The sequence below is a fragment of the Suncus etruscus genome, chromosome 12 (genome assembly GCF_024139225.1).
Source record: "Suncus etruscus isolate mSunEtr1 chromosome 12, mSunEtr1.pri.cur, whole genome shotgun sequence".
Classification (NCBI taxonomy): Eukaryota; Metazoa; Chordata; class Mammalia; order Eulipotyphla; family Soricidae; genus Suncus; species Suncus etruscus.
The window spans coordinates 20292354-20306053 of record NC_064859.1 but is presented as its reverse complement, the minus strand read 5'-3'; the positions used below and the strand labels follow the sequence as shown (position 1 = coordinate 20306053).

At 44.9% G+C, this 13700-nt stretch overlaps 1 protein-coding gene across 1 annotated transcript in view; it reads right to left on the bottom strand.

Moving 5' to 3' along the window:
- Positions 1-13700, bottom strand: part of NPAS2 (neuronal PAS domain protein 2) — a 166623-nt gene that overhangs the window by 43131 nt on the left and 109792 nt on the right. Inside the window, 2 exon segments of the mRNA XM_049785143.1 lie at positions 4330-4443; positions 5804-5924. Of these exon segments, the coding sequence (XP_049641100.1) occupies positions 4330-4443; positions 5804-5924 (235 nt within the window).

The following is a 13700-nucleotide window of genomic DNA, read 5'->3' as shown; positions in this document are numbered from 1 at the left end:
AAGTCAAGTTTCCTAGAAGACATGATTCCTGTCCTCCAAGTGCATTTCTTGTGCACATGTTTATATCAGTCAAAGGACAATCTAATCAGAGGGAGGAGGAAGGCCAGGTTGACAAAGATGCCTCAGAGCACCCTATTAATCTAAGGATCCAAAACTAGAGATACTAGATCCAAAAACTAGAGATACTTAGGCATGGAAGCCCTTGGCTAAAGATTAGTTTCTCATCTAGTTCTTTTCTTTTAATTTTTTTTTTTTTTGGTTTAGGGGTTCCACCCAGTGATGCTCAGGAATTATTCCTGGTGGTAGTGATCAAGGGGACCATATGGGATACCAGGGATTGAATCCGGGTCAGCCAGGTTTGAGGCAGGTGCCCTACCCATCGTGCTATCAAGTTCTTTTTTTGGGGGGGCGGGGGGTCACACCTGGCAGTGCTCAGGGATTACTCCTGGCTCTCTGCTCAGAAATCGCTCCTGGCAGACTCGGGGGACCATATGGGATGCCGGGATTTGATCCACCTTCCTTCTGCATGCAAGACAAATGCCCTACCTCCATGCTATCTCTTGGGCCCCACTATCAAGTTCTTAATGCCTCCAGTGATTGACATGCAGGGGACATTCAGCTCCTATGGGGGAACTGGTGGGAGGCTGGTCAGACACTGCTTCTATGGATCCTCACATCTCCAATCCAGGGACGTCTGGCTGTCTCACCTCACGCACTCAGGAACCAAACCCAACCTCCAAATCCCTAAAATGAGACACCCCACGGAGTCTCACAGAGCATATGGTGCAAGATAAAAAGCCCCGCTTCTCCAATATATCCCATCTGGTGGTGTGTCGAGGGGTGAGCAGAGGAACTTTCAGACACTGGTGAGTGATTTCCAGAGAGCCCAGGGCGGCTTGTTTGCTGAGGCTGACCTATTTGGAGTTGCACCAGCAACTTTTGCAATCTTGCTTTCTGGATCCCAGGCGGACACACATATAAACCCAAGACTAGGGGATGAGGGGCCCCACTTCCAGAAAGGGTCTGGCTCTGTGCTCAGAAATGACTTCTGGTAGGCTCGAGGGACCATATAGGATGCTGAGGATTGAACCCAGTTAGGCTGAGTGCAAGGCAAATATCTTCCCTGTTGTGTTATCACTCCGGCGCCAAAAAGTGCTTTTTATTAGATTATATACAGCAGTGCTAAGGGGTCCGAGATCACTCCTGTGGGGTTCAGGGGACCATATTCGGTGCTGGGGATTGAACCTGGGTCAGTTCAGTGAAAGAGAAACAAATATGTTTTTGTCTTGTGAGGCTTGTGAGACATATATTTAACCCACTGTACTATGTACCCAGACTTCTGGTGAGCACTAATTTATGTCAGGACATAGATCTATTTTTTAGTTCACAAAATAGTTATTTTGTGGTTCACAAAAATGAGGATCTTCTATCTTTTTCCAAGTACCAATTAAGAATGTGCCAGTCAATACTGCATGATAACCCTGTGAAAATTATTTCACTATTGAATGTTTGTTGAGAAATAAACCTACAATAACATGTCTGAAATTTTTCTTAAGTTAAATTACATTTTATAGATAAAAATGGTTGAATGTGGATGATTTCACAGGGCTCCATCTTAGCAATTCATTTGCCTCTGACATATTTTTTTTGGTCTGGTTAAATCCAGGTCAGAATCATATTTCCGATGTTTCACAGTCTGGAGACACTTGTTTTTAAGAAATTCCTTTTAACTTGAATTTATACAATAGGCTCTGGAAAGACAGTCTACTCTCTTGCCTTTAATTTTCTATTTTAATTCTGAATTTATAGCAGTAACAGCTTTTAAAAAAAAATCACACACAAGTTCCACACATTCTTCCAAGCAAACAAACACAGTCTCAACTTGAAATAAAAATAAAGCCCAGCTTTATTTAAAAAAAAAAAAAAAAAGTTAAAAGCCCTAGGTATCTAGAAAGGAGCCTATTTCCTCGAAACCTTTAAAAGTTGATCCACAACAAGAGTTTAAAGTATTGTTCAGCAGTACTTTCCTGAGTGCCGTGGAAACAAACTCATGGTGGCTTTAGCCATGGGGGAGCAGCACCCCTGAATTCCCTCGTCTGAAACTGCGAGGACTCAGGACCTTTCCTCCGTACAGTTATCCTTAGAGCTGGCAATATGGCTGGAGCATTAATAATTTAAGCAAATCCAAGCCAGTGCGAATTGTAACTCAAGATGATGTTGTCTGGAAAGATTACCTTTGAAAGCACGAGGGTGTCATTAAAATTCCTGTGGGAGGCATCCTTGCAAGTTGAGGGCAAAGCTTCTCTCAACTCCACACAAATCGCCTTCGAGCCCTCAGGCCTTTCCTATGGGCTCCATCCCAGCCCCTCAGGTAGAGCTCAGCTCCATAAGAAAATCCTCTAGGGGCCGGAGAGATAGCATGGAGGTAAGGCGTTTGCCTTTCATGCAGGAAGTCATCAGTTCGAATCTCAGGGTCCCATATGGTCCCCCGTGCCTGCCAGGAGCAATTTCTGAGCCTGGAGCCAGGAATAACCCCTGAGAATCCTGGCATCCCATATGGTCCCCCATGCCTGCCAGGAGCAATTTCTGAGCTTGGAGCCAGGAATAACCCCTGAGCACTGGCTGGTGTGACTCAAAAAACCACAAAAAAAAAAAAAAAAGGAAAATCCTCTAGATCTAGCTTGGGAATCTACATCTCCACGAGGTATCTTCTTTCATGAGTCATTGCTGTAGGACTGGTGGCTCACTGGGCCTTCTAATCTACAAATGCCTCTTCCCTCAGTTCCTTTCACCCCAGACCCACCAGTTAGTTATGAATGTGACTAAATAAACTGGCCTGGGGAAGTTTGGGAAGTATTTCGGAAATGAGCAACTAGGCATGGCAAAGCCTTCCTTTGCCCTGTATTGCCCAGATTCAGGGGCCCACCTGGGGAAAGCTAAACTCAAATTACTTCCACAACACCACTGAGTCTGCAGTGGGCCCAGAATCCAGGAGGGCCCAGAATCAGTCATGGTCTCCTGAGTCCTAAACATTGGAGTTGGAAGCCACTTTGGCAGGATCATATTGTTAGTTGGTGCTTTTTTCTTTTCTTTTCTTTTTTTTTTTTTTTTTTGGTTTGTTTTTGGGCCACATCTGGCAGCACTCAGGGGGTTACTTCTGGCTCAGAAGTGTTCAGAAATTACTTCTGTGTTCAGAAATTACTTCTCGCAGGCTCGGGGGGAACATATGAAATGCTGGGGATCAAACCTGGGTCAGCTGCTTGCAAGGCAATCATCCTACCTGCTATGCTATCACTCCAGCTTTGGTACTTTTTAAACAAAGCTTGTCTGGTTATACAAAGAACAAGAAGAGAGGAAGAGAGGATCGTCTAAAGCTAAGGAAGGGTCCTGGTTAGTCTCGGCATTAGTGCTGGATGCCATTATTTTGGCTGATTCAGATGGAAATTCTGGAATGATCCAACTGGGCTCAGAGCCTTGGTCCAGTTCCACAAATGAATGCTGGACCACATCCCCTTGTCTCCCCTGGCCTATACCCCTCACCACCATGGCTCATCTTCCCAAATTTATTTGCCTTTGGAATTTTTCTCCTTTCCTCCCCTGTCCTTCCACAAATCCCTGTCAACACTCATCTTACATTTTATATAAGGACCTACAGGTCCTTATATGAAATGCAAGATCTTTCCAAGCTATTTGCTTTGCGTGTAGTTTGTGTTGAATGGAGTGAATAGGATGTGGGCCTGTCTTGGGGTGGAGGGACTGGTGTACTCGAGAGGGCCATGGTGTTTCTGGCAGCTGGCTCATATATTCCTGTTTAGCCTGGGCCAGAAGTAAAACTGAGTGTTTCATCGTAGTTTAAAGATGAGGCCTGGCAGCCAGAGCTTGGATAATTAATTACTGCAATGTTAGGAAGGACATCGAAACTACCTGTCCGACCCTGCCGGGTCACTTCATGGCTCGAAGAAGACCACTGATTGTGCTTGGCGGTTTTGGGAGCACATCCCCTGAAACGTGCTCCCAATGGTCTTAGAAAAAGGGGCCTAAATGAAGAAAGTTTCTCTGATTTCCTGTCACAGGCCCTGTTTGTTGTGTGCTGCAGTATCTGTCCTCTACCAACTCTACCATGTCAGGCAGGTGTGGGAGTGTGTTCTTCTTAAATGGAAGAGAACAGTTATGAGTGCCAGATGCATCCTGGGAATGTGAAAACCCAATGCAAATATAAAAAGCCCATCTTCTCCCTCCCCCTTCTCCTCCTCCATGATTCTCTGCCCCCATGTGCGTTTGCATGATAAAAGACATGATCGATCGCAATACATGACAATTAGAGCTTACCATTGTTGTAAGAGCGAAAATTTCCTACAAATTTTATGTATTCGTAAGTTGGAAATTCCTTTGGGTTCAAGCTGCCTCTGAGAAGATGGCAATAAAACTCTAAATCGTTGTCAGCTGGGCCATTAGAGAAAAAGAGAGAGAGAATAGGTGAGTCTTACAGCCTTCAAATTACAGGGTAGCGCTTTCTGGGGGAACTTATGAGCTTCGGTCTACCCTGGTGGGGTCTCTCTCTGTCACTGTGGCTGACTTTTGGAAATGGATCGTAACCCCTGGAACAGGGTCCCACCACCCAACCGCAACTTCAAAACCACTAGTTTTGAAGCCCACACTTGGACCAATGAGTTTTTATTTGCTCCCACATGTTTGTGGTTGGCTATGTCATCACTGATTAGTTCCAGTTGTTTCCAGCTGCCATATAAAAGGTAGCTGCTCATCAGCAATGCTCCCTTTTATAGGGGTGTTTTGTTTCACTTTGAAGTCAAGTGAATTGAACAACAGGACAACTTCATCAAGGAAAATGAACTAAAGTTCATACAAGACATTGTCACTGTCTGCATCCCTTTAGACATTTCATACGGTGTGCTTGGTTCAACAGGCACCAAAGCCAGCCTTCTCAGCAGGCTGCCAATTTGGACAAAAACTTCAAATTCCTGAAAGGTCACAGATGTATACAATCAGATGACAGAATCAGGAAAAGAACACCTGGAATTCTGATAGAATTACTCAGGTTTTAGTTACATCACAAACTAGCAACAGGCAGATTTTTCCCTGAAGTTTGCACATTTTTTTTTATTTTTACAAAAAAGACTCTTCAGAAAGAAAATTTTGTACTACATGTGAAACAAGTGTTACTTTTAAATTCCATGCTTTCAAATTTTCCTCATAAAAGCTCAATGTCTTATACCTTTCCAGAGTCAGTTTTAGCTTTAAGCTTAAAAATATACCTTTGGGCCCGGAGAGATAGCACAGTGGCGTTTGTCTTGCAAGCAGCCGATCCAGGACCAAAGGTGGTTGGTTCGAATCCCGGTGTCCCATGTAGTCCCTTGTGCCTGCCAGGAGCTTTTTCTGAGCAGACAGCCAGGAGTAACCCCTGAGCACCGCCGGGTGTGGCCCAAAAACCAAATATATATATATACACCTTTACAGATTTTGGTTATGTTCTTTTTTTTTTTTTGGTTTTTGGGCCACACCCAGTAATGCTCAGGGGTTACTCCTGGCTATGTGCTCAGAAGTTGCTCCTGGCTTGGGGGACCATATGGGACACTGGGGGATCGAACCGAGGTCCGTCCAAGGCTAGCGCAGGCAAGGCAGGCACCTTACCTTTAGCGCCACCGCCCGGCCCCTGATTTTGGTTATGTTCTAAGTCACAAGGAAAATTATTTTAAAAAATTTGTCTTCTCTTCCTAATTCATGTTGGCCTCCATTTAAAGGTAAAATTATTCATATTGTGTAAAGTCATCGAAGTTCAACTTACATTTGAAGTATTCTGGGGAGGGGGAATCTGTCATAAGCATATGGGAAGAAAGCATCTTATAAACTTCAGAATGTTCTTGTTCGGGAAGGAAATTTAATAAATTCTGATCCATGACATCCGACTGAAAAAGAAAATAAAGGGGAAAGCTATGACCTCAGTGAAAATGAAAAGCGAAAGCCAATCCAAATTTGATGCTCATTCAAGTCAGACTGGTTTCTGAAAGGAACCAGTTGAGGGTCTGAGAGCCAGCTGGGACTCAGTGCCCCATTTCCAGGTCTTATGCAAAAAGCTACTTGTGCCACCCAAGAAGCAGGCATCACTACATGCATGTGGCCTTCTGTGTGGGGACCCCATCAGTGCTCCTTGCTGTTACCCTCTACAAGGCCCCTTTTCATATGTCTCAAAGGAGTCGATGGAACATATGATGATGGAAAGGGGCTCTCCTCTCCTCTGCACTGTCCACATGAAAGCCATGAGTCACATGGTCACCAATACCCTGATAGGTGCCTGGGATGACTGGGGAGTGGTGGGCTTACATAGAAGTGCTTGGATCACGCAGGGTTGGGGCTACAACTCAGAGCTTCACACATGCAGGTATGTGCTCCAACCCCTTGTGCTATCTCCCTGGCCCTGATCTCTAAAAAAGAGAAAAAAAATGAATGAAGTAACATTTTCATATATGATTACCTAATGGTTTGCGTCATTAAATATGAAGACACACCAGGTATGGGTCAGATCAACGCTGGTTCTCGCCCCAATAAATACATGCCTGGTGCTGTTTGTCACTGCCCAACTGACACCATTTATGTGACTGCCCCTACCCATCCCTCACTCCACCTGCTGGTGGCCACTAATTTGATCTTATAGTCTAAGGATATTTTTTGTGGGGGAGGGGCACATCCGGCAGTGCTCAAGGGCTACTCCTGGCTCTGTGCTCAGGGATCACTCCTGGTGGTGCTCGGGGGTCCTATAAGATGCCAGGGATCAAACCTGGGTTGGCCATGTGCAAGGCAAATGCACTTCCTGTTGTTGTGCTATCACTCCAACCCCAAGTCTCAAGTTATTTATTTATTTATTTATTTTTGGTCATACCCGGCAGCGCTTAGGGGTTACTCCTGGCTCTATGATCAGAAATTGCTCCTGGCAGGCTCAGGGGACCATATGGGATGCCAGGATTCGAACCACTGTCCTTCTGCATGCAAGGCAAATGCCCTACTTACATGCTATCTCTCCAGCCCCATAAGTCTAAAGTTATTTTTATTGTTGATTAGAGTCTTCATGTGTTTGTTTCTGTGCCCTGAGTGGCGCCAGAGCATGTGTGGATGATTGAACTTTTCTGTGCACTGACTTGGTTACTGGAAGTGGAAGATAAAGGGCTGATGTGTCTAGGAGCCGGGGGCTGAACCAGCAAGGCAGGCAAGATGCTCCTAGCAGAGAGGACACAGGCACATGTGCTGAAATGCACATCCTCGGCTGCCTTGTCACTTCAGACATCTCTGTGTGCACCCAGGGACCCTTCTGTATGGGGTTGGGTCAGTTCCCCATTGCTGCCCTACCTGACATGTCTCCTTCCACTTCCCGCTTCTGTTCTCTGTCTCTGAGAGTCAGAGGCCAGCCACACACTACTCTCAAACCACACCCAAGAGCCCAGAACTGTTTGTTCCCCACCCTTTCTCTCAGGGCCACTGGCCTCTCTCTTTCTGCCTCTCTCTTTCTGGTCCTTCAACCAAGCCACCAGTCTGGCTTATCTGGACAATTAATGGGTCAAACTCATCTTCCCACACTGAATTTCAGCCCCTGTGTAAGTTTTTCTCTACCAGCAGCCAGGAGACTTGAATCGGATCCAGGCCAAAGAGTCATCGCTGTGATGAGGCCATGCATTGTATTGACTTTCAACTTGGTCCCAGGACTGCCTAAATGACCCAATATATGGCACAGCCATGGCTCCTGCTGCTTTTCCTTCCCTTCAGATCATCCCTCAGGCTGGGTCCTCTGCATTTGGCAGTAACTGCAAGGCATAGCTAACATGCTCACAGAATCCCTCTGTGACATACACTATGCTGGGATTGTGGGTGAAGGGAGTCAGGCTGGACAGTAATGACAGGCAGAAATAGTCCACAGGAATCAAGGAGGATGAGACATCAGAGTTGTTTTCTTTTTTAATTTTATTTCTAAATTTTATTTTAGGCATTGTGATTGACAATATTAATCATGCCTGGTTCCATGCATAAAACATTTCAGCACCATACCCTCCTCCAGAGTATCAGCTTCCCTCCGACATCATCCCAGCATCCCTGCCCACCCCTGCTCTCTTTCCCCACCCTACAGGGATGTGATTCCTACTTAATACTGCTTTGTAGTTTCTGCTGCCTTTGGGCATTTGTTATTCCTTTACTGTAGAAGACAAGGAAAGAGCTAAGCAGAAAACCACTTTAGCTGGAAAATCAGCAGTCAGCAGAATTCAAGTCAAGGTCTGCGTGGCCTTCTTGGAGTTATAACAACAAGTGAACAGACTTGTTCCCAAAATGCTTGGACTTTGATCTTGTCATACTTTGGAGGCTGGTGCTTGCTTGAGCTGCCTTTGGTCCCAGGTGCCTTAAGAAGCTTGACTGCCAATAGACCAGCTCCACTCCTCTGGTGGACCAAGGTTCCCTGCTCATGTATCCTCAGATCCCTCAGCATGGGGATCAGGTGGTGGCGTTGATGGCCACAACTCACCATATGTCTTTATATATCACACATGAGGTAGATCATTCTGTGTCTGTCTCTTCTTCTAGCTGACTTCACTCAGTGCCATACTCTCCAGATCCATTTATGAAGCAGAAAATTGCATGATTTTATTTTTTCTTAGAGCCAAGTCATCTTCCATTGCATATATGTACCGTAGTTTCTTTGTCCAGGCATTTGTTCTTGAACTCTTGGGTTTCCAGATTTAGCTGTAGTGAATAACGCTGCAATGAATGTAGGAGAGCAAATGTCTTTTAGGAAAAACTTTTGGGCTCTTGGGTAAATGTCCAGAAGTGGAATTGCTGGGTTGTATGGGACTTTGATTTCTAGTGTTTTTTTTTTTTTTTAGGGCCACACCTGTTTGATGCTCAGGGGTTACTCCTGGCTAAGTGCTCAGAAATTGCCCCTGGCTTGGGGGGACCATATGGGACGCTGGGGGATCGAACTTCGGTCCTTCCTTGGCTAGCACTTGCAAGGCAGACACCTTACCTCTAGCGCCACCTCACCGGTCCCAGATTTCTAGTGTTTTGAGGTGTGTCCATGTTGGTATCCAGAAGGATTGAATCAGACAACATTGCCACCAGCAGTTAATGGGGTTCTTTTTCCTCACAAACCCTGGCTTGCCTTGGATCTGTGATTGTGCCAGCTCTCTGGTGTGAGGTGATGAAAAGGTGGTTTTGAAAGCAGGTACTGTTCCTTTCAAGCTGCTCTTTGCAGAATGAGAAGCTGTGAAGAGTCACGGAGCTAATTCAAGATGGTACTGAAACTAAGAATGCCCAGCAAATCCTCAGAGGGCAAGTGTGGTGGGTGATTGATAGCCACTTATGAAATGACCCAAGACTGTCTTGTTCATGTAGATATTGACTCTCGTGTATGCCCATTTTGCTCCACTAGCTTTAGGAGAGCAGGGACTCTCCCCTCGCATCCTGAGATCTAGACAGGAGCAGTGCATCGCCTTCAAGGAAAACACGTGGATGAACTAAAGTGACACAATGTTCTCAGACTGAATCAAAACAAGGCTTTATTGTAACACTGGACACGGCATGCTGAACCCCAAATCACTGCATAGAGTTCCCTTGGGAGCACTCCTGTAAGGAAGAATCCCTTTCTGTGTGGGGACTAGGTAGTACTCCAGGCAGTGTGTAGACTGGGGGTATCAGAGGAGAGCTGAGGTGGGCGTAATGGAAGGAAGGTGAGTCTATATTCAGTCACCAGGACACCTGGAGAGAAGGGGCTTGACCTACAGTTCACCAAAATGCCACCAGTATGGACCAGAGTTGTGCCATCACACAGTTTGGGCCTGAACCTCAGAAAACAAAATGGGTAGCAGGCTCACTCAGTGCCTGGAATGGCTGCACCTTCCACTGCACTTTAGGGAAAACCTTTGTCTCTACCTGGCCTCCTCTAACCTCTTCTCCCACCATAACCCTTGTCCCAGAAACCCCTGCCCCACTCTGAATTCTTGCTGAGTGTTCACTCCATGAATGAGCCCATTTCTCCAACTCATTTATGCTTTTGATGCTTTTTCTTTAGAAACGTGTGTGGCAGGTGCCTGAAGTCTCACTCCTGAGGCCACTTCTGTCATGCTGTGCACAACCCCACCACCACCACCCCCCAACTGCATACACTCAGCCTATTTGGGCAATGTGCCCAGGCAGGAAAGGTATTCTATTCTGGTACCTGAACACAGCCTGGATCACAAGGCCAACAGCTCTGCCACTGCTGAGTCAGAAAAGCTACCTGGGAAGTGAACTTTTAGAAAGGTCAAACAGTTCAAACAGGAGCACAGACTGTGAGTAGCTGGGCTTCTCATTAGGTTTTGTCTGCTCCACCCTTCTTCCCCATTCGCCCAAGACCTGGGACTTGAATCCTGTGGCTCTTTCCTGGAATTTTTCTTCCAGAAGCTCCTTTAGCCTTGGCTCTGCCTTCCCTCCACGCATAGCCTTACGCCAACATCTCTTCATCTTTGCCTGTGTTAATTCAACATGCAGGAATGTATTAATGTCACCATTGTGCCAAAGTTTTGATTTTATCTTAAAATCATTTTTTCTTCAAGATATTTTCTTCTTTTGGTTTTCCATGTCAAATTGGAAAAGAATGCTCTAGAATATTTCATCAGGAAATCACTGTACAAAAACCTACTGTGTGAATGTTTGGTATGTCTGGCTTCTAGTGGCAGAAAGAAAATAGACTGTGAGTTTTATAATCTCAGAGAAGCTAAAAATTCTTTTTGCTCTTTACCTTTTACAACTCCCAGGAATGGATGACCCTAATCTCAGGCCAGATAGTGGACCCTGGTATGCTGCCCTATGAAGCATACCAATAAGGCCTCAGTCCTCTTTCTCCTTCTTTCTGAAAATGCTTTGTTCACGTCGTCTGAAAACTGCCTTTCAGTTCTTCACCCTTCCCTTCCACACCAACCACTCCAGCCTGAGAACATTTAGCTCTGATCTGTTTTACCTAGAATTCTGAAGAGACTGAGCAGCAAGTTCATGAATCCAAGTGTCTATGTTCAAATCCCAGCTGCACCATTTGCTGTGCCAACATAACTTCCCTGCCTCACTTACAGTATCTACATTATATCAGTGTAATAACCTAGGAGAAGAGCACAGGTGAGAGAAACCAGGTTCTAAGTACTTACACACAATCCAGGCCTAAATAGGGACTCTAAAAGGTACCATTCTAGACAATACATGTTGATTAAAAGTCAGCTCTTTTTCCTCTCGCTTTCTTTTTTTTGGGCCACACCCGTTTGATGCTCAGGGGTTACTCCTGGCTAAGTGTTCAGAAATTGCCCCTGGCTTGGGGGGACCATATGGGATGCCAGGGGATCGAACCATGGTCCTTCCTTGACTAGCGCTTGCAAGGTAGACACCTTACCTCTAGCGCCACCTCTCCGGCCCCTCCTCTCGCTTTCTAATAATGGCTTGCTACATGAATTACTGCAACAAAACTGTAGACCCAGAGGTTTGTGAATGATGGTAGTACTCCTGTATGGTACCATCTTGGCCTGAGATTGGGTGGAGTTCAGTGGTATGAACTAAGACTGCAGGGTCACAAATACAGCCCACATGGTTGGCCCTGAACACAGCAGTGAAGATTTTGGCTCTGAATTTAGTTGGTCCTGAGCTCAGGCCACTCTGCCATCCTGAGTTGAGTTTGATCTGGGTTTGCTTTTCCATATAATGGAGGTGAGAGCAGATAGCCTTAGATAACATCTATGCTCAACCTGATTTGCTCTGGGGAAGTTTTCATCCCTTATTACTTAAGTATAAAAATTCTTATGGGGCCGGGCGGTGGTGCTGAAGGTAAGGTGCCTGCCTTGCCTGCGCTAGCCTTGGACGGACCGCGGTTTGATCCCCCGGTGTCCCATATGGTCCCCCAAGCCAGGAGCAACTTCTGAGCACATAGCCAGGAGTAACCCCTGAGCATTACCGGGTGTGGCCCAAAACCCAAACCCCCCCTCCCCCCCCAAAAATTCTTATTTAAGGGGCCCGAGAGATAGCATGGAGATAATGCATTTGCCTTGCATGCAGAAGATGGTGGTTCAAATCCTGGCATCCCATATGGTGCCCCGAGCCTGCCAGGAGCAATTTCTGAGCATAGAGCCAGGAGTAAGCCCTGAGCATTGCAGGGTGTGACCCAAAAAAAAAAACAAAAAAAAAATTCTTATTTAAGTATAAAATTTTATATTTATTTAAATTTTAATTTTATTGAGATCCTTGTGATTTACAAAGTCCTTCATAGTTGGGCTTCAGACATACAATGGGTTTCAGACAATCAGGCCCAGTCCCACCACCAGTGTCGACCTCCCACCACAAAATTTTATATTTAAGTATGAAAGTTAACTATGAGTTTTATTTAAGTTGAAATCCAATAGCGTATTTCTTGTTTATTGGAGGAACTTGCATTATAACTTTAATTAAGTTTTACTGAACTTTTTTTTGGGGGGAGTCCACACCCGACAGCGCTCAGGGGTTACTCCTGGCTCTATGCTCAGAAATCATTCCTGGCCGGTTCATATGGGATGCTGGGATTCAAACCATCGACCTTTGGCATGAAACACAAATACCTTACCTCCATGCTATCTCTCCGGCCCCTTAACTTTAATTAAGTTTTGTGTGCAACATCACAAATCCACTATGTGGAATTCACCACTAGAGGTCTTCTTCCTTTCTTCACCATACACTTGACCTCCTTTACCCAATTTTCACACCTTCCACTCCCACTTCCCTTCTAGGAACCACTAATTGAGTTTGATAGTCTAAAAGTTTTTTTTCTTTCTTTCATTTATTTATTTTTTTGGTTTTTGGGTCACACCCGGCACTGTTCAGGGGTTACTCCTGGCTCTATGCTCAGAAATGGCTCCTGGCAGGCATGGGGGACCCTGTGGGATGCCGGGATTTGAACCATCATCCTTCTGCATGCAAGGCAAATGCCCTACCTCCATGCTATCTCTCCAGCCCCTTCTTTTCTTTCTTTACAAACATTTGTTTTGTGCCACACCTAGCAGCGCTGGCTTTGCACTCAGAAATTGCTCCTGGCTGGCTTGGGGGACCATATGGGATACCAGGCATCGAACCTGGGGTCAGTCTGGGTTGGCTGCGTGCAAGGTAAATGTCCTACCACTATTGCTCTGACTCCTAAAAGTTTATTTTCATTTTATTAAGTTTATCCAATTTTTCTCCATTTCTCTATAAGTTAGCTGTGAATGAAATTATGGTGTGTTTTATTTTCTGCAGCTGATTTATTTTATTAGGGGTAATACTTTCTTAGTTATATTCATGTTGTTTCAAGTGGCATGCATTCAAAATTTTATAGTAGAGGCTTTCATCTTTTGACGTTGTACTGTAACATATATGATGTCTCACAAAACCATATGTTGATGGGACCTTGGGGTTTCTACATCTTGGCTAATGTAAATAACATTGTAATAAACATGGCTATATCTTCTCCAACAGAATGTTTTGGGATCTTTTTTGGGGGAAAAATCTCAGAAATGATATAATTACATTGAATAAAATGATCATTTTAAATTTTTGAGGAACCTCATATTATTTACAAGCTACCTTAATGTCTTTTTCTACCCACAATGTAAGTTTCCTTGCCTCCATATTCTCTCCAAACAAGAAGTTTCCATTCTTTATTATTATTATTATTATTATTTTGT